General features: G+C 26.1%; 4 protein-coding genes across 4 annotated transcripts; 3 read left to right on the top strand and 1 right to left on the bottom strand.

Annotated features, from left to right (window-relative positions):
- Positions 1-1,375: 1,375 nt before the first annotated feature.
- On the top strand, positions 1,376-3,195 carry SMN (survival motor neuron-like protein, putative; the record flags this gene model as incomplete). Its single annotated transcript, XM_029004488.1, has 4 exons — positions 1,376-1,411; positions 1,705-1,876; positions 2,290-2,605; positions 2,763-3,195. The coding sequence occupies 4 exons, from the start codon at positions 1,376-1,378 to the stop codon at positions 3,193-3,195; spliced, it is 957 nt and encodes a 318-aa protein (XP_028861172.1).
- Positions 3,196-4,573: 1,378 nt separating this feature from the next.
- On the top strand, positions 4,574-7,307 carry PmUG01_08032500 (conserved Plasmodium protein, unknown function; the record flags this gene model as incomplete). Its single annotated transcript, XM_029004487.1, has 3 exons — positions 4,574-6,341; positions 6,698-6,924; positions 7,179-7,307. The coding sequence occupies 3 exons, from the start codon at positions 4,574-4,576 to the stop codon at positions 7,305-7,307; spliced, it is 2,124 nt and encodes a 707-aa protein (XP_028861171.1).
- An 899-nt stretch (positions 7,308-8,206) lies between these two features.
- Positions 8,207-10,369, bottom strand: SART1 (U4/U6.U5 tri-snRNP-associated protein 1, putative; the record flags this gene model as incomplete). The annotated part of the gene is made up of 1 exon (XM_029004486.1): positions 8,207-10,369. One exon carries the CDS (start codon positions 10,367-10,369, stop codon positions 8,207-8,209), a length of 2,163 nt encoding a protein of 720 aa, XP_028861170.1.
- A 6,279-nt stretch (positions 10,370-16,648) lies between these two features.
- PmUG01_08032300 (conserved Plasmodium protein, unknown function) lies at positions 16,649-20,005 on the top strand (the record flags this gene model as incomplete). The annotated part of the gene is made up of 1 exon (XM_029004485.1): positions 16,649-20,005. One exon carries the CDS (start codon positions 16,649-16,651, stop codon positions 20,003-20,005), a length of 3,357 nt encoding a protein of 1,118 aa, XP_028861169.1.
- Between the last annotated feature and the right edge of the window lie 727 nt (positions 20,006-20,732).

Raw genomic sequence — 20,732 nt, 5'->3', positions numbered from 1 at the left:
TATCCCTTAGCCTTCTGTGTATGGGCGTATAAACGTATATAATACATATATATATATATATATATATATATATGCGAATTTCTATGCATATATATATATATATAATAGCAACCCATTCAGGAGTAATATATTTCAGACGTGACAAATAGTCGTTAAAAGTTCAGCCTGTACCTATTGTTTCCTATAACCTTTTCCCCCTCATATTTTTAATACTGAATATGTGCAAAAACACGTATACCTATGTATACAGAGGTGTATACGCACAAAAGTATACATATATATATATACATACACATCTATATACGTATCCACTTATGTGCAAACTTTAGAGTTACAACTTCAATGAGACCTCTAAAAAACTTTTTTTCATTTTAACTTCCTATGGGGTTTCATTTTCTCTTAACAATATGAAATTTACGGGAAACGAGAAAACATTTTTTCGTTATTAGGTCGAAAAATCGTACAAAAAGGGAAAAGAACCAAATGAAGAGAAAAAATGAAATGAAAATAAAAAAAGAAAAATGTAAAATTAAAAGTGAAGAATGAAAAACGAAAAATAAAAAAGCTCTTACAGTAAATAACATCAAAATAAATTAGCAAAATAATACGTAAATTCAAATAGCTGTTTATTTAATTTATAGCAATTTCATTATTTTTTTTTTTCAAAAAGTATTTTTGCGTAAAATATTGTATTTTCACGTAATTTTCAAACGTATGACTATTAACAAAACAATTAATTTGCTATTTTGTTTTATTTGTTATATTCGTTTTACTTGTTTTATTCGTTTTATTTGTTTTATTCGTTTTATTTGTTTTATTCGTTTTATTCGTTTTATTCGTTTTATTTGTTTTATTTGTTTTATTTATTTTATTCATTTTATTTGTTTTATTCGTTTTATTTGTTTTGATTGTTTTGCCTGTTTTCTTTGGTTTACTTTTTTTTTTTTTTTTTTTTTTGATTCTTCGCATTTAAAAAAAAATAAAGAGGTTAAGGAAAGACTAAACGCAAGCTATAAATGAGTGTTATTAACAAAATTTTTATTTTTAAAGGAATAAAAGAAAAAATTAAATACATGTATAGTAACCATTGAGAAGAAAAAAATAAAAACTAATAAATAAAAAGCATAAAGTAAAAAGCAATAAATACAAAGCAATATATACGTACAATAAAGGACTAGCATTGACGAATAACGATTGTTTCACTTTGCACTATTGATGCTTTGTTTTAAAAAAAGAAAGAAGTAAATATATACATGTTCATGAGTACAATTATGTAAATACCTTTATTTGACATTTGCCGTAAGACTTACTACAGTTACATTGTAACTTTGAAATCTTCTTATTTATTAACTTGTGTAGCCAATAAGACTAAACAATGGATGAATTTAATGAAACGTTGGAAGGGTTAGAGGTATTATATTCGTTTACTTACATTTATTCACGTTCATTTAACTCCAAAAATTATGTTTATATGTCATCTGAATGGTAGCAACATTTTGTTGTTCCAATACCGCAAGCAGTGTTCTGTGAGTTGTTATAGTTATATTTTTTTTTTTTTTTTTGGAGGGAAAAAAGCTTCCATAATATGCAATATGTCAACACTGTACAACTTTGATGGTTTACCATTTTGCCGTTTTGCTGTCTTACCGCTTTACCGCTTCGAAACCTTACTACATTTATGCATATCCTTTTTTCTCATTTTAGGAAAAAATAAATGAGTACGATAAGCAGCTCGCGTTGGTGCGTGGTGAAATAGGAAAATACGAGCAAGCAGGAAATGAGGAAAATGACCAAATAAAAAATTTGAAAAAATTAGAATGTGACATGATAGAAGTTATAAACTTGACTCGTGATTTGATTAACTATAAAAAACAAAGTAAGAAAATAATATGTAGAAGCGAACGTGTGCATACATACATACATACATACATACATACTTACATACATACATACATACATACTTACATACATACATACATACATACATACATACATACATACATACATACATACATACATACATACATACATACATACATACATACATACATACATACATACATACATACGATATATGTATACATTATTGAAAATAAAGGAATAGAAAAATATAAATGCATTCATGTTATTATTAACTTCTCAACATGTGTAACTTGAAAGAAGGGCAACTCTATTAATATGACTTCACCTTCTTTTGCGTCATTCTGTCATCCATTTTTTCTCCCCATATTTTCTCTTATTTTTTCCCCTGTTTTTTGCTTCAACATTCTACATTTTATAATCCTCTAGACAAAGTAGATGATGAGGATAAGAACGAACTGGATCAGAGCAAAGAACAACATCATAGAAGTATTCATGAAGATATTAGTAACGAATCTACTGCAATTATTGGTAGAACTTGTAGCTTGATATACGAGAATAAGAAAATGTATGGACTAATAGAAAATGTAGCTATAGAAGATAATACTGAGCAATTATTAATCAGCATTTATGAAAATAATGAAAAAATTATGATACCAAAAAATTATGTTCAACTAAACGAAATTCTGCATGAATCCGCCTTGTCAGAAAACAACCAATTCCAGGCCTTATATAAAAAAGACGGGTAAAATGAAAAATTGATTGTGCATATGATAGCATCATATGTGCAAATTTGTGGCATATACATATACATATATATATATATTCATTATGCCTTTTTTTTTCCCTACATATGTGTATGTATCTGTATTTTTTTTTTTTTTTCCCTCCCCCCCTGTTAGGCAATGGTATGATTGCATAATTTCGAAAAACACAGGAGATTCATATTTGATTACGTACATTGGCTACAACAATAGCGAATATGTAAAGAATGATCAGGTAAGAATTAAAAAAAAAAAAAAAATTAAAGAAATTGTGACCCCAGCTGGATATAAAATACCCGAAAATTTAATAATAAAAGAAAATGATACATTAAAAGTTAAAATAAAAAAAAAAAAGAAAAGAATTGCCTTAAAAAAAAAGCAAAAAAATGAACTAATAAATCAAGAGTTTGCTAATAAAACACAGCAATGGCGATCTTTTCACGAAAAAGCTGTAAATAAAAGTAAACACCTTTTAGTAACACATAAAAAAGTGGAAAATATTGAGTATAAAAACAATCCATCCAATTTTAATATTAGAAGAAAATTTGATTGCAATGATAATGAAGAGTAAAACTACCAATCGGCACTTTGCAAGTCCATATATCATGGTTGTTCCTAGCTTATACATTTCTACATACTTTATTTGTATAAAAGGCATAGTACGTTCTTACATATATATATATATATATATATAGCGGAAGCCCATATATATATTAATTACTGTACTATTTGTGGGCAAATGGATTTTTTTTGATAAAACGGTATTTTGTTCATACATTTGAAATCGAATGAGGGATACATTCCACAGGGGCTCTTTTTTTAATCTTTTGATACATCATTGCATAAATTTTGTTCTTTTTTTTTTTTTAATTTATGTTACATTGTTTTATAATTTTTACTATATTTATTCATAATTTTTACTATATATTTATTCATAATTTTTACTATATTTATTCATAATTTTTACTATATTTATTCATAATTTTTGCTAAATGAATTCATAATTTTTGCTGCATTTTTTTTGTTCATTTCATTTAAAAGCCGAAGTTAATTTAATTCTTTTAATAAATAATTACAAAGGAAAAATAAAATAAAAAATTTATGATGAACACAACCCTTAATTTTAAGCCTTTATAAAATAAAGCCTTCTTTTTAAATTCTCAGGAGACTTATGTTCATATATCAAATAGTGCATAGTGCTGTTATATGTTTTTATGCATGAACATATTTATAAGCATATGTATACATGTTATGTAGGCATTTTCTCAAAATTTTTTTTTCGCATTTCAATTAACTGCTTCACCTCGATGGTACATATTTTCGCAGAGGTGTAAAACTGTGTTAATTGGAGGTATACATATAAATATATTTACATAAATAAATAAATAAATAAATATATATATATATATTATATATATATATTTATATATATATATATATATATGCATATACGCATGCGCGTATATAATGAGTACGCATAATTATTTTTCCTTTAGAAAGAGTGAAGAAAACATACTCTCGAATGTCCGAAAAAAAAAAGCAGTGTTATATAGTTGAGCATCTCTGAAGTGAAATTTCGTATACATATACTACTTCGAAAATAAAAAATTAGAATTAAACTTTTTATGTTAACGCGTGTATATATGCTCATGTGTGAGTAGATATGCGTCTATGGATATATTTATGTATATATATGTATATGTATTTGTATGAACGGATACACTTATTTAAGCGTAAATAGCAAAGTGGTGAAATGAAAAAGGACAGAAAGTTATTTGAATAAAGGAAGCTCAATTATGATATAAATAAAATACGCATGACAAGTCCTTGAACTTTAAGGAAAGAAAAATAAATTAAAAAAAGCGAAGAGAACAAGAAACATACATCACCCAGAACAAGAGCAAGGAGCACACATAACGCAGAACGAGGAGAGCATATATATAGCTACAATGGAGGAAGAAAAGATTGTAGACATGTTCGAAGTGCTGTATAACAATGAAAAAGGGGAGTTATATATAACAAACAAATATTTTATTTTTATATCTGAAAAAACGAAAAAGGTAAAGGTTGACAGTAACTCGCTTTTTCTTATTGATGATATAGATCTAAAGGTTTGTATCCTAAGTTGGAGAAAAACAGAAAAGTCTAAAAAAACAAAAAAAATACGTTTCTCTTTTGCTATAAGAACTATTAAAAATAATTTTTGTTTTCATGATTACAACAATACAGAATTATACATTTTTGAATTTTTTAATGACAAGGATTATAACAGTGTATCAGATCTAATTAATTATTTAAATAAAGGGAATTTAAAGAGTCATCTGTACATAGATTTTAACTTAAATCTTTTAAGTGGTAAATACAAAGTATTTGAGGACGAAGAAGTAATTGATGGCAGTGAGGAATATAAGAATATAAGCAGTGATAGAAAAAAGGAACTCCACAAGGTTGGCGGTGGAGCAAACAACGTTGGCGATGCTGCAAATAACATAGGAGGTAGAGAAATTAACACAGGCAATAATGAGAAAAGGATTAGCGGTAGCGATAACAATGTTGACAGTAACGATAATGTCAGAAGTGCAAGGGGAAAAAATACTGAAGGTCGAATAGACATACCCCCTCACCATGGCAGCAAGTCCAAGGGAGAAAAACCAAAAAATGTGGAAGAAAAATATGAAGAAATAGAAAAAAATAAAGTAATACCTTACCTTCACAGTAGCAGTGATGAGAATAATGATAATGAGAATGATAAAAATTTAAATAAAAATGATTGTTTTAATGCATTAAATAAAGTGCTTGAATCAGATACGCGCTTAAAAAGTTTATATGATATGTGTATAGAAAACAATATACTAGACAAAGAAGAATTTTATAAATTACATAAAAATGATATATATGAACATAGGAACGTTGGTTTAAGTGCAGATACAAATATTTTAAAAGAACCAATATATATAACAGAAGAACAGAAGAATTCTAAAAGTGTTGAAATAAATAAAGAATTAAGTAAATTAATATTATCAGAAAATACAGAATTGAAAAAGCTGTATGATTATTATACTGAAAATAACATCCTAAATGAAAGTAAATTTTGGTTTTTTCTATTTAACAATAAATATAGTCATTTATTTTTTTATGATAAAAATGAAAAAGAAATTATGGGAAATAAAAATTTTTTAAATATAAAAGAAGAAAATTCTTTTGAAAATTTATCATATAATGTAGAAAATTTAAACCAAGACATTAAAGGGACTTTAGAAAAATGTATTTTAAAAGAATACCTATCAACCAAATCGTATAATAGAAAAAATATACTTTTTAAAAATAATTATTATTTTAATGAGGAAAATGTTGAAGGGTTTGGTGTATTTACCAATGAAAAATTAATTAAAAATAACAACTCGCTTAACTTATTAATAAACAAATTTAATAATTATTGTATAAGTATGATTAAGGATAAAAAATTTACTTTAGACAAATTTTATGATGATTTAAAAAATAAAGTTGAGGACACGGATTTAAATCCTGTACAAGAAAAAAAAGAGTTACATTTCAATTTGGAAAATAAAAAAAAAAGTTTATCTCATAAGGAATATACGAATAACGAATTGTCAGAAAATAAAAATTATCTGAACAAACATTTTCCAGCCTTTATGCAAGACTTGAAAAATAACAGACCATCGAGCAAAAAAAATTATTCCGACCTCTACAACATAGGTATTGCATATACGCCACAACTGGCGTAAAAAGAAAGAAGAAATTAAAAAAAAAAAAAAAAAAGAAGTAAAATTTAGTAAAAATTTATAAAATTTAAAGAAAAGTAATACAATTTAAAAAAAGATGTAAAATATAAAAAAAAGAAGTAAAATTTAGAAAAAATATATAAAATTTAAAGAAAAGTAATACAATTTAGAAAAAATATATAAAATTTAAAGAAAAGAAATAAAATTTTAAAAAAAGATATAAAATATAAAAAAAAGAAATAAAATTTTAAAAAAAGATATAACATTTAAAAGTAATAAAACGTAAAATGTATATCTTTTTTTTTCAACTCAATTTTTATACTTCCACAGGTAGACATTTATTCGTTTTAAATACAAAGAAGTGTCAGAACAATCAGTCGTTGCTAATTGGAACAATAGAATACGACCAGCACATTCTTGATATTGTAAAAGACTATCATATGAAAATAAATTATTTACTTAACCTTTTTTACACCTCATACATTCCTGAGCAAAACAAGAGAAATAAAATCCTGGAAAACTTGTCCAGAATTAAGGACGAAATACAGGCCAAGCAGGTACTGCGTGAAGTAGTGATCCTGCGCATGCACACGAATGTACATGTGTGTGCACGTTTATTTGTGTGCTATTGGAAGTATATACACGTACTATGGCAGTTTTATTTGTATCTACCCGTGTGGATTTACACGTACACGTGACAGCTTTATAAAATGGACGAATGAACATTTACCATGAGTGATCATTTTATGTACGCTTATCAGACCACGTTATACACATATTTTCCCTTTACACAATATCTTTATTCTTGCAGGAAGAGTATAACAGCGTATTAATTATGGGGAAACCTTTATTAATTCATTTGTTTGAGCAAATTAGTATTTGCAAAAAATTTAATGAAAAACTTCATAAATACATAGAAGAAAAAAGGAAAAAGGCCTAGACGATGGTAAAGAAGGAGAAAAAAAAAAAAAGAACAACGAGCTACACCTCCCCCCATTTGACGTGTGCAAAATGGATAGGATGTGTGCGTTTCCATTATAACGATAAAAATGAAAGATAAAAGAAAAATAATAAAAATGCAAATTAAAATGAAAATTAAAATTTATGTTAAAATGAAAAATTTTTTTAATTTTGTGAATTTTTAAGAATACTTTTTTAATAGTTTATTCATAAAATAAATACAACAGTAACAACAGTAGACATTTAAATACAAGTGCAAGAATTGGAAATGTAGTACCGAAGTACAACTATTGAAATATGTAAAACTTTTTTCTTTTTTATACTAAAAAAAAGGAGGGTAAAAAGGAACAAATAAGGGATGCGTAAAAACAGTTAAAAAGGGAAAATATAATATATTTTATAAAAAAAAAAAAAAAAAAAAATATGAACAAGGTACATAAATGGCCCAAATATGGCTGGAAAAAAAAAAAATAATAATAAAATAAAATAAAATTACTGAAATTCATTGATAAACAAAAATGATTAAAAAATAATTTGCTTTTTTAATGAAAATAATTATTGAAATACAAAAAAGCAAAAATGCAAAAATGTACAAATAAGATCGATGTGCCATAAAGAAGGGTTTGAAAAAATCACAAAAAGTGTTAAATAAACAAAGGCGAGAGAAAGATATACCACATGGGAAAAAAAGGCAAACGGTCAAACATATAAACGCACGCACATACATACACATACATATATGTACACATATATATATATATATATATATATATATACGTATATGCACGTACGTATATTATGTTATATACGCGTATATCTCCAAGAATAGTCAGCGGTAGCCATTTTGTTGATCCGCAAGGGACAGCAAAGGGTTTTCACTTAATTATTGCTTGACAAGGTGAAAAAAGATTTTTTTTGTACTTGTTGATATTTTTTCAAAACATTTAAGGTTGGTAAGGAATCTATTGGGTTTTCTTTAAATCTTCGTTCCATTTCCATTCTTTTTATTTTTTTTTCTAATTTATTTTTACCTTGTTTTTTTCCATGAAAAATCCATGATATATATCGAAAGGTTTCTTTCGGAGTCATCACTTTTCCTGCGTCATTTTTATAATCTAATTTTATATCATTTTTATCAGTTGACATATGTAAAGGTTTGTTTTCAGGATTTCTATATATCTTATCTTCTATATTTAATTCCCCCTTTGTTTTTAAATATTCTAAAGCACCATATAACCCTTCATCTAGTTTTATTTCATTAAAAATTTCAGACACTCCATCTTGTGAAAGATCATCATTTTCATCATCCATGTCGTCACTGAGATCGTTATCAATTTTTTTTTTTTTTTTTGAATCTTTTTTTTCTCCATTTTTGATCCAGTCATTAACTTCGTTATATGTATTTATTAATTTATTTTCATTATTTTTTTTAGAATGATGATATACGCTACTATCCTGGTCTTCGTCCATATGTCCCACACTCTTTTCATTTTTTTTAAATTTTGAATTTTTTTCACTTTCATTTATATCTAATGGTAATGATATATTTTTACAAAATTCTGATGCATTTGTTAATTTTATAATATCATTATTATTTTTATCATCATTTATTTTGTTCCCTTCATCATTTATAACTATATATTTTAAGAGTTCATTCTGATAATTGTTTTCCTTTTTTCTTTTTTTAAAATTATTCCCCTTTTCCAAAAGTTCATATAATTCATTTTCTTCTTCGTTTTCACTCATTATATTATCGAAATAGTTGAATTCCATGTGCATTTGTTCCTCCTTTATTTTTTTAATAACATCATCTACGATACTATCGCGGTCGATATCTGTCCTTTCGGTCTGTTCAACATACTCCCCTCCATACGGTTCTCTGCTCTGTCCTATATTCTCCTCTTCGTTTTCTTTTCCAAACTTTCTATGTTGGTCTTCTTCCCTTGGTTCGTCATCATAGAGAAAATCCCAAGCATCTTCTTCCTTTTTTCTTCTACTTATATTTTTAATTTTTCTTTTCTTTAATTTGAATATATCGGTATCTACTGTTTTTTGCTCCTCTTTCACTTGTTCTTTTTTCTTATTAGAGCTTCCCTTTTTCAATTCTTTCTCTTCTTTTGTCATTCCTTTATCATTAGCTGGTATTTTGCTTTTCCCATCATTTCGGCTACTTTGATCATTTTGATCATATTTTATATTAACATTGAAAGAATATTTTTCATCTTCATACTTTGGGATCATACGGATGGAAGAATTGTCCTCTACCTTCTTACTAGTATCATCATAATAAGACAACGGGTTATAGAAATTTTTATTCCAAAAACTATCATCGTTTTTTGAAAGTATATTTTGCACATTTTGTTTTTTCAATTCTTCATTTATTAAGCAGTCTTCTTCTTCGTTATTTAAAACATTCGTATCTTTTAAAGTCAAAATCATATTATCACCCGTTATGTCTTCGTTTTTGTGTTCTACCTTTACATTACTTACAAAATCATTCGTTTTGTTCCGCTTTTTTATTTCTTTTTTTTGTACTTTTTTTTTTTTTTTATTTTTACTTTTATTTTCATTTTCTTCCTCATTTTCCTCTTCATCTTCATCCTCATCATCACTATATTTTATGCCCTCCTGTGCAAGTCTCTTATTCATGGTATTTCTCGTTTTATTTACCCATTTTTCTACATCATTTATATCGTCCTTAAATTCTGCACTTATCGTTTTTGCTGTGTTCGTTTCCTCCTGAATATGCGTTTGCTTTTGTTTTTCGGCTTCTCCTTTTTCTTCTTCTCCTTTTTCCTCCTTTCCTGCTATCTGCTCTTTGTCTTTTACATAATTTTTTTTTCTCCCTTTATTTTCTCCCTGTTCACTATTTTTCCTATTTTTATTTGTGTTATGTAATTTCTTTTTATTATCCCCATTTTTTTCATCACCAGTACTACATTTTTTTTTTCCCTTTCCTTCAATCTGTAACATTTTCAAGCCTAACTTTTCTCTTAATTTGTTTGTTTCTTCTATGCTTAATTTGCATTCCTTATCATCCATTTGTGTGTGAATTACATATATTTTTGCATTTATTTTATAAAATGAAGAAAATACAAATTAAAAAAAAATATGTATTTATTATTCGCTGTTCATGTATTTTTATTACACATTATTTTAGAGAGTTTTTTGTCAAACAAATGCATTAAATGACGGTATGTGCGTCATGTATAAGGAGATACACACGGGTATAAGGGTGCGTGTTTGCGCATATACAGGGGTATGCATATATATATATATATATATATATATAAATGCAAACATAGATAAATCGGTACATATATAAAATATATATGTATACAAATAAGCAGTGGGGGGGAATATGAAAAAGAACGGTCTTATATGAGATAAATTTATTGCCGCAAAAGGAAGAGGCATTGTATTATTAAAACAATTTGTCGACTTTTCATCAATTTTAAACGAATTGTTATTCTTTTTTAATTAATTTTAAATATAATTTAAGGTAATTAAAATTATTGAAAATAAGGAACATATTTTTTCTTTTTCATTTCTTTTTCACCTGCTTTTTATTTGTTTTTCATCTGTTTTTCATTTGTGTTTTTCATTTGTGTTTTTCATTTGTGTTTTTCATTTGTGTTTTTCATTTGTGTTTTCCTTTTTCGTTTTCCTTTTCCTTTATTCTTTTTATTAAATGAACAAACCAACAATTGGCGTTATATTATTGTACAGGTTTCATAAATTTCCTATTTTATCTGTACTTTATCTTTTTTTGCTTCAATGGATGAAACAAATAAAAAAAAAAATAAATAAAGTGCCATTCATAACATTAAGGGTCATGAGGTATTTTGCTACATTCTGCTATATTATGGCTACGATTTGCTATATTATACTACATTTCGCTTATTCAATTTTTATTTGATATTTTTTCATATTTTGACGGTATAAATTTTTAACTTTTCATTTAACGTTTAAGTATATTCCATTTCGGGAATTATCAACCTGTATTAATTTTTTTTTTTAAAATAAAAAATAAAAAATTCAATGCGAAAGAGTTACAGCAATATTATTGACAATTATATTTAGAAAAATAGTTTTCCTAAAAATAAATAGAAAAAAAAAAAAAAAAATGAATTCCTATTTAGTGTACGTATCCTTTTTTCATATTGTAAAAACACAGTTTTACACAAATTTGGAGTAATGTGAAAAAAGGATTATATTATTTTACTGTGCATTTTTTGTACTATTAAAATTATATATTTCATCCTTATATTTTCATATTATATGAAAGTTCTATGCATGTTAGATGTATTTAATTAGTCATAAGTGTATAACGAATCTGCATTTTTATTATGTTTTGTTGAAGAAAATCAAAAATAATTTTAAGAGCTTTTTAAAAGAATATCTAAATCCCTTTCGTTAAGCAGCTGTAAATTTTATTGTTTTTTTTTGTTTTTTTTTGTTTTTTTTTTTCACTAGTTTTTGATGTATATGCATATTAGTACATAATCTTGTAATTATATGTTTTAATTTTAATATTTTAACTTTATCATTTTATTTTTTTTTTTTTTTTCATCTTTTTTTTTCATTTTTTTTTTTTTTTTTTCATCTTTTTTTTTCATTTTTTTTTTTTTTTTTTTTTTTTTTTTTTTTTTTTTTTTCACTTTATTTTTTATTTTTTTATAATATTTCTTTTATTTTCCTTTTTCCGCTTTTCCCATTTTACAAATTTTAAATGCAAATTTCCATGTCTTTTCATTCATAAAGTTTCAAAATAGCAGTAACAAGACATATATTAGAGTCTATGCTTAAGAAGAAAGACGTACATACCAATAATATATTTCTTTTAGAGTGGGATATGGAATTACATCATATATATTACGAATAGGAATTGAAGTAAAACTGGAATTTAGTTTTGTTTTGCTTTGATTTGATTTATTTTCCTTGGTTTTGTATTATTTTTTTTTTTTTATTTTTCAAGGGTGCTTAAATGACGTTATTCAACATTCATAATGAGGAACACTTATATAGCACTTAAATAAAAAAAGAGAATAAAAATAATCGAACATATTATTAATGCAAATTTTTTTCTCAGAAGAAAATGAAGTGTAAATACAGAATGTAAAAATATATTATCTTATTTGTAACATGAAAAAAAAAAAATAGCAATATAATAAAATAATAGCAGCGGAATAAAATAATCTACTAGCAAATATATGCATATGTATATATATATATATGCTCACATACTCGTGTGCGTATACGTGTCCTTATATAAATATATATATATATATTATATATATATATTTTTTTTTTTATTATTAGCTCATTTTTTAATCAAAGAAAAATTGGTTTTCAGATATTTTGTTATATTTCTTATTTATATATCTTTCTGTTTTTTGTTTTTTTATTTTTATTCTTTTTTTTTTAATTTCAAGGATGATAAAATCTACATTTTTATTTAAACACTAGTATGTCTGAAATGTTAAATTATCATTTCCTTTCTTTCCCGAGCTCTTTTTTTTTTTTTTTTCTTTTTTCTTTTCTGTACTTTTTCTATTTTTCCTAATATTTATATGCATTCTTTTCCGTTTTGTGTTTCCTCCATCTGTTTTATCACGAAAAATATATTCTTAAAACTTAAATGTAAAATTTGTTTAACAGAGTGATGTAAAAATATAAATATTTTTGAACTACATATTTACAGTACATTCCTTTTATGACAAATACGATATGCATAAAGTTTGACCTTCGCTTGAGTGTAAAGGACGAATACACAGATGAAAAATGGATAGTAATAAGTGGATTGAATAAACAGTTATGTCAAATTATGTATGTACATATATATATACACATTTGCGCGTATAAGAATTGCTTCCATTTTGATAATGGACACATTTTTTTTATCATAATTGAATTTCCGTCCCTTAATATTTCCATGTATAATATAAAAAATTAGGAAGATATATGCTTACTATGTTGTTGCTTATTTATATTATGATGATAATTATTACACTTTTATAATGATTCGTCATTGAAAGAACTTTGTATTTTCAGTAATCTGTATCTTGTTTTTTCTTTTTTTTTCCCCCCCCTCTCCCCTTGTACGTAGATTCCTTATTCATTTATTACAACTCATTTCCTTTTCATTTTGTGTGTGGCATATTTACACACACATTTAATATTTTTTTTTTTATTATATTAGCAATATGTATAATATAGAATTATTTGTAAAAACAGTTTTACTTCATATTACACATTTTGAATGCACGACTATAATATATATATATATGTGTGTATACGCGTACATACGTATATACGTATATACGTTTATTTGTATATATACTCCATACGTGCATACACCTATGCATATTTCTTCTATGTAGAAAGATAAAAATTTTCATTAACAAAAGAAGTTATAACGTCTTGTTAACCCTCGTAAAATAAATAATTTGCGTCAGTATATTGTATACACCTATGAAAACTAAAATACATTTTACATAGATAAGGACATATACACATACTTGCTTGTACATGTAATATATTATTATTATCACAACATAATCTTATATATATAAGTATGTTCTGAATAGTTTTAGTAACAATATTTGAGCCTATTTATTTTTACCTTTGCATATATAACATTTCGTAAAATTTCGTAACATTTTTAATTTTTTTATTTTTTTTTTTTGTGATAAAATACATAAGGGCTTTGTGTATTTAAGTATTATTTGTGTTTTTCGTGTAATGCATGTTATCTCATGAGAAATAAAAATAAGTCTATTTCGTTATATATATATATATATATGTACACATGTGTGTGTATGTGTATAAGCATATATGTTTGTAAATATGTATATATATACGTGCGTATATAAGTTTTTATAAATGTATGTATACACATATACATGTATGTACATATGTTTGTACATATGTAGGCACTTATATATGATCCTTATAATATGAGCCTTTTTTGGAAGAACTTGTACACGCCTTTATGAATTGAACGGAATTATAAAGCTTCACTGCAATTTGTATAATATTACAGAAAAGAATATTTCATAGCTTAATGAAAAGCAAAAATATAAAAGAAAGAAAAGTAACAATTTATCTTTCATCTTTCATTACAAGTATAAAAAAAAAAATGCGTACAATACAATGCATAAACTTATTCTATTGAGATGATTTATTCATTTATAAGTATTTTTTTTTTTTTTTTTTTTTTTGTTTATGTATAGTATTCTTTTTTTCTTTTTTAAAAACGATGCAATGCATATTACATATATATATAATATATATATACATATATGTATTTACATACATACGTATATAAATATATATACATATTTTCACACGTACATGTATATGCATAAATACGTTTATTTTTTTATTTATTTATTTGCATACATATATATATATTTATTTACTTATTTATTTACTTATTTATTTACTTATTTATTTACTTATTTATTTACTTATTTATTTACTTATTTATTTACTTATTTATTTACATATTTTTTTACATATTTATTTACATATTTATTTGCTTATTTTATGTGTGCCTACAATTTTAGAATATTATGTAATAACACATCTTTTCATTTATGCTGTATGGACTACAAAAATAAATGTACTTTATCTTTTTAGTGACAATAGAAAATTATTTCTCATTTCCATTAGTATAACCCCATTTTTGTGTTAGATTACTACTTCATTGTTAGGCCACTACGTATACGCATATTATATGCACATAAACATATACGTACACATATACGTACACATATACGTACACATATACGTACACATATACGTACACATATACGTACACATATACGTACACATATACGTACACATATACGTAAACATATACATATACATACATATACACATATATATATAATATTGCATACAAGTAATTGTACACATACGTACATACATATTTTTACATATACACTATTATTCATATACATAATTATATACATACATAATTATATTTATACATAAATATATATATATATATATATATATATATATATTTACAAATATCGGCCGCAATTACGACCATATTAATCTTAATATAGTGTACATTATCGAATTTGCACAATATTGCAAAGCTTTCACATGTACTTATACATATATACATATGCATATACTTACACATGTGAGGACATATATGAACAAACATTTACAGCAACATTTACAGCAACGTTTACAGCTACATTAACACATATACTTATACATATACGTGAATATATATTTGTACTTATTTCCTTTTTTTTCCATTTCATCATTATTTTGCATTTGAGTAAGATATATGACGCGAGGGAAAAGCATAAAATAAAAATTATCAAAACAGTTCTGTTGAGTAAGAATGGAAATATAAGAGAAGAAAAAAAAAAAAATTATATTATTAATAGGAACACAGTTGAATGATGAATTATAAACTCATTTTAAGCATAGATATTTAATTTTTTTTTTTTTTTTTCCACCCCTATTTTCATTTTGCCAAAAGTTTTTAACGCATTAATATGTAAATTACAAATTGAGTACTTGTATACATATAAGTATTTGTTTTCGTACGTATCTGCGTATGGATTTGCGTGTGTATATACGTATATGTTAACGTACATGTTTATGCATTTGTATGCATGAGTGTATGCACCTACTAAAACCTTTTTTAAATTATACGGCGTCGTGAGGTTAGTAGACCTCATTTTTAATTTATTTTATTCTTGCTTTTTTCAATTTACTGTGTATTTTTTTTTTTTTTTTTTTTGTTTAATGAAACTGTTATAGATTTTTAGAATTCCTTCATTCTGAACCTTTATTTTCATAAACAAGGCAGAAATAAAGGGGAAAAATTTTTTTTTTCGAAATTTGTGCATACTAAAGGTGTAATATGTATATATAAGTATATGCACACTGTACGTGTACAAGTATATATATTGGTATTATATGTGTAGAAGTTTGAATGTATTAGACTCCCCTAGGAGTGCGAAAGTCGGACAACTCGACCCACTTCAGGACCTTATTTTTGTGTATACCAATTTTACCCAGCTCATATTATAAATTAAAAGAAATTATTTATATTTAGAATTTAGAAAAAGTGTAACGGGATTAAGCAAATGTATCATATGCATGTAAATGTACGTACACATATATGCAACCAGTAGATGCACATATGTGAGCACATACATATATATATATATATACATATATATATATATGTGCATATGGACGATTTTGCTCCTCCCGTCTCTTTCGCGCGCAATTTTTTGTTTTTTGTTTTTTTCTTTTTTTTTTTTTTATTACTTTTCATTTTAAATGGAAAAGGAGGACTTGAAAAACATTTGTATAATAGACAACCGCGGTTTGAATAACGCAGTTAGCACATCATGTGATAGTGTAATTGATAAGAATGGGAATGTAATATATAAAAGTTACAATACTATTTATAAATTAACGTATAAGCACATTTACAAGTATAAAAGATTAAGTACGATCAGCACCGATGTAATATTTGATAGATATTACAATCCATATATTCCCTTATACCATTATTATTATTACGATGATGATTGCTATGAGGATGTAGGTAGTGATGGTGCAGATCATCGTGGTCATCATGATGAAGAAGATACAAGCAAAAATGATAGCACAAATTTAAATTTAGATAATAGAGAAAAAGATGAACACTTCAATTATATAGATGAAATAGTTTATAATAAAAAAAGCAAAAAACAAGTATGTTTAAAGTATAATAGATACGAGTTATTATTATTACGTTTTTTAAAATGCGATGAAAATAAATATAACACAGAAGAAATATTAAATAAGAACTGCTTTGTAAAGGAAAATAAATGTATAAGATCAGGGTCAAATAAATATTATAGAGATAGGAATAATTATACTACTATGAATGGTGCGGAGGGTGGTATCATAAATGCATTAACTGCGAGTATCATGGCTAGTTGTACAAACAGTAATATTATATTCCATAACAGTAGTGTGAGAGTTAGAAATATATACAGCGATGATAACCCCCAGGGGAATAACAATAATAATAGTAACAACAATAACGACAGTAATAGTAACAACAATAATAATAGTAATAGTAACAACAATAATAATAGTAATAGTAACAACAATAGTAATAGTAATAGTAACAACAATAATAATAGTAATAGTTATAATAGTAATGGTAAACATTTGGGCTATTCTGTAAATTCTACGAATAATTATAAGGCCAAAGTTTTTAAAAATTTAGATGATAGCTGTTATAACATGTGTGTAAATAATATATATATCGATAGGGAGGGAAAGATGCACTTGACGGTGCAAGATGTGTATCATACAAGTCCCAACTATAACCACAATAACAGTAACATTAACAGTAATAGTAATGGTAACTATGGTAACTATTACCATTACGGTAATTACAACAGTCACAGTAACTATGGTAATAAGAATAAAGGCGGAATGAGCAAGTACGAGAGAGGGGTCAATATTGTAAGTAAGGAAAACGAATTTTCAGGATTACATGAATTCCCTGGAATAATGAATGTAAGGAGAAATGATACAGATAAGTATGGAGATTATGCTCCTTTACATTTTGCAAAACGAAATAGTAGTGATATATTTACCTTAGGTGATATAAAAAAGTATTGCAAGAATAATGAAAAAATAAAAAATCAGTTAAATCAGTTAAATCAGTTAAATCAGTTAAATCAATTAAATCAGTTAAATCAGTTAAATAAATTAAATAAATTAAATCATTTAAATAAATTTAATGAGTTAAATAAATTAAATCAATTAAATACTAATGATAACAGTTATAGTATATTTAAAGAGAATGAGGAGGAGAATTTAACAAAAAGTAATTTTGCCAAGTGGTTCAAAAATAACAGTATTAACGTGAATGAAAATGTGGACATAATAAAATATTTGAACAATGATTCTACTAATAATAACATTGATTGTAATATTAGAAGTAATGGTTATATCAACAACATTGGTAGCATTAACAGTAATAGTTATATCAACAGCAATGGCAATGTCAACAGCAATGGCAATATCAACAGCAATGGCAATATCAACAGTAATGGCAATATCAACAGTAATGCTAAAAACAGGCAAGCAGATTTTGATTTAAGGAAAAGTCAGGTAGTTCCAATTGCATCCATTCCAAGCAGAAATTACGATAAGGATGTATACTATTACAACAGTGGTGGTGCTAGTGGTTGTGCTAGTGGTGGTGCGAGCGGTAGTATCAGTGGAAATACCAATGTCAATGCGAATGGTAGTAATACTACGAATGAACATATTTTTAACCTACAATTTGATGCATTTGGACGGAGTGAGCAGCAGCAAATTAGCAGCACTGTTGCGCAGTTGCTGATGAAACAAATTTCGAAGATTAAGGAGCGTAAGATTGTTGAAGGAAAGGAGAAAAAGGTAGAAGGGACCTCTATCACTCACGATTTTACATGGGAAGGCGGAAAAGACAGTGGTAATAACAACATTGGGGGCAATTATAATGTTCGGGGTTATGGAGGCAGTTATAACAGTTATAATAACGAAACGCATAAAGATATGTATCCAAAGGAAGGTGGAAAAAACATTATGGAAATTTTGAACACATTAAATTCGAATGACTATACTCAAGAAGCCTTAGAGTTACAAATGGCACGGCGTAACAATTACATGAATAGTTCCAATTTTGCTAATAATGATAATTTGTACAAGAACAGTCAGAATCAGAAGTATTATTCTATGGATAATCAGACGTATAAAAAAAATTTCATTGACAGTTATAAGAATGAAGGTAGCAGGAATAATATTAACTTAGAGTATCTTCTTATGAACAAAATGCCTGTGAATGATTCGTTCAGCAGCATCAATTATAGCGGAAACATAGGACATAATATCGGTCATAATGTGAATCATAACGTAAGTTATAATATAAATCAAAACAGTAAAAGTAGCTTCATCGCTAACTCGAATACGACTCCGCCGCCTACCTGCAATAACCTGGATGCATATAAGAACAAAAACAGTATGCAAGGAAATATCAATATTACGCCTATAATTAATTCTTTGTTACGTTTAGATAGTGAGCATGATTATAATAATGATAACAGAATACTCTACAACACAGTTGACAACTCTATAACGCAAAATATACAAAATGCCAAAGTGAGCAATGTGCTAGACTCCCTAAAATCTTTGCTAACGGCATCCAAAAATCAGATTGGAAATGGAGGTAGTAATGATATTATCGGTAACGGTATTGGAGGTAATATCGGCGGTAATGTTGGCGGTAATGTTGGCGGTAATATTGGCGGTAATATTGGCGGTAATATTGGCGGTAATATTGGCGGTAATGTTAGCGGTAGTGGCATGGGTATAAATGACAATAGCAGCATTAACAATGTAGGTATTAATTACAAGAATTTTAATAATTTAAAAAACTGTATCCAAAGCGGAAAATACACAAACTACCATTCACAACAATATAATTCTCAGCAGTACATGAAACAACATCGACCACAATCCTTCAATGAGTTTACCAAAAAGAAGTTTTCAAAAAAAGATAAGTATAGTCCGAAATTACCCGACTCAGACATCACTACGAATGAAACCATCATAGTTCCCCGAAAAGAAGAAAAGCATAACGTATAGGAACAGGTACGTTCATCATTAACATATTGATCTCGTTGATTACGTTGATCATCTTTATCATCATTCCATGTAAAAAGAATAATTGTTTTTATTCATAGGTGTAAACTCCCCTCCATTCAGTGCGTCTATATAGTTTTCAGTATAATTAGCTTAAACCAAAGTTCGAACGTCCATTAGGCTGTATGTGCATGTACAAACATATATGTATATACATTTATACGCATATGTGCATATATATGTGGTTGTTTATATATGTATAAAATTAACTTCAATACAAATGCGTGAACATCTTTTTGACTCAATTTTAACATCTTAATTTAAAGAAGTAAAAAAAAAAAAAAAAAAAAAAAAAAAACGAACTCAGAATATATGCTATTTTTATTTAGTGAACTATATATATATATCTATATATATCAAAAAAAGAAGCTGACTGCGCACTCTTATTCGTACACATATATTCATATATTTATATATACATATATAAAGAAATATATGTACATTTATATAAGTACGTAATATATATATATATATATATATATATATGCAAATTTGTGCTTTTTCTTTTTTTTTTTTTTTTTTTTTTTTTTGCTTCCCCCCTTTTCACTCCTACATAGAATATATACAACTACGTGGGCGAAATAAATTACATATTTTATTAATGAAATAATCTTTGATGTAATTTATTTGGGAAATGGCGAAATACAACATATCAGCACACCTCTCACTG

Source organism: Plasmodium malariae (assembly GCF_900090045.1).
Source record: "Plasmodium malariae genome assembly, chromosome: 8".
NCBI classification, from domain to species: Eukaryota; Apicomplexa; class Aconoidasida; order Haemosporida; family Plasmodiidae; genus Plasmodium; species Plasmodium malariae.
This window is presented reverse-complemented; position numbering and strand designations above follow the sequence as displayed.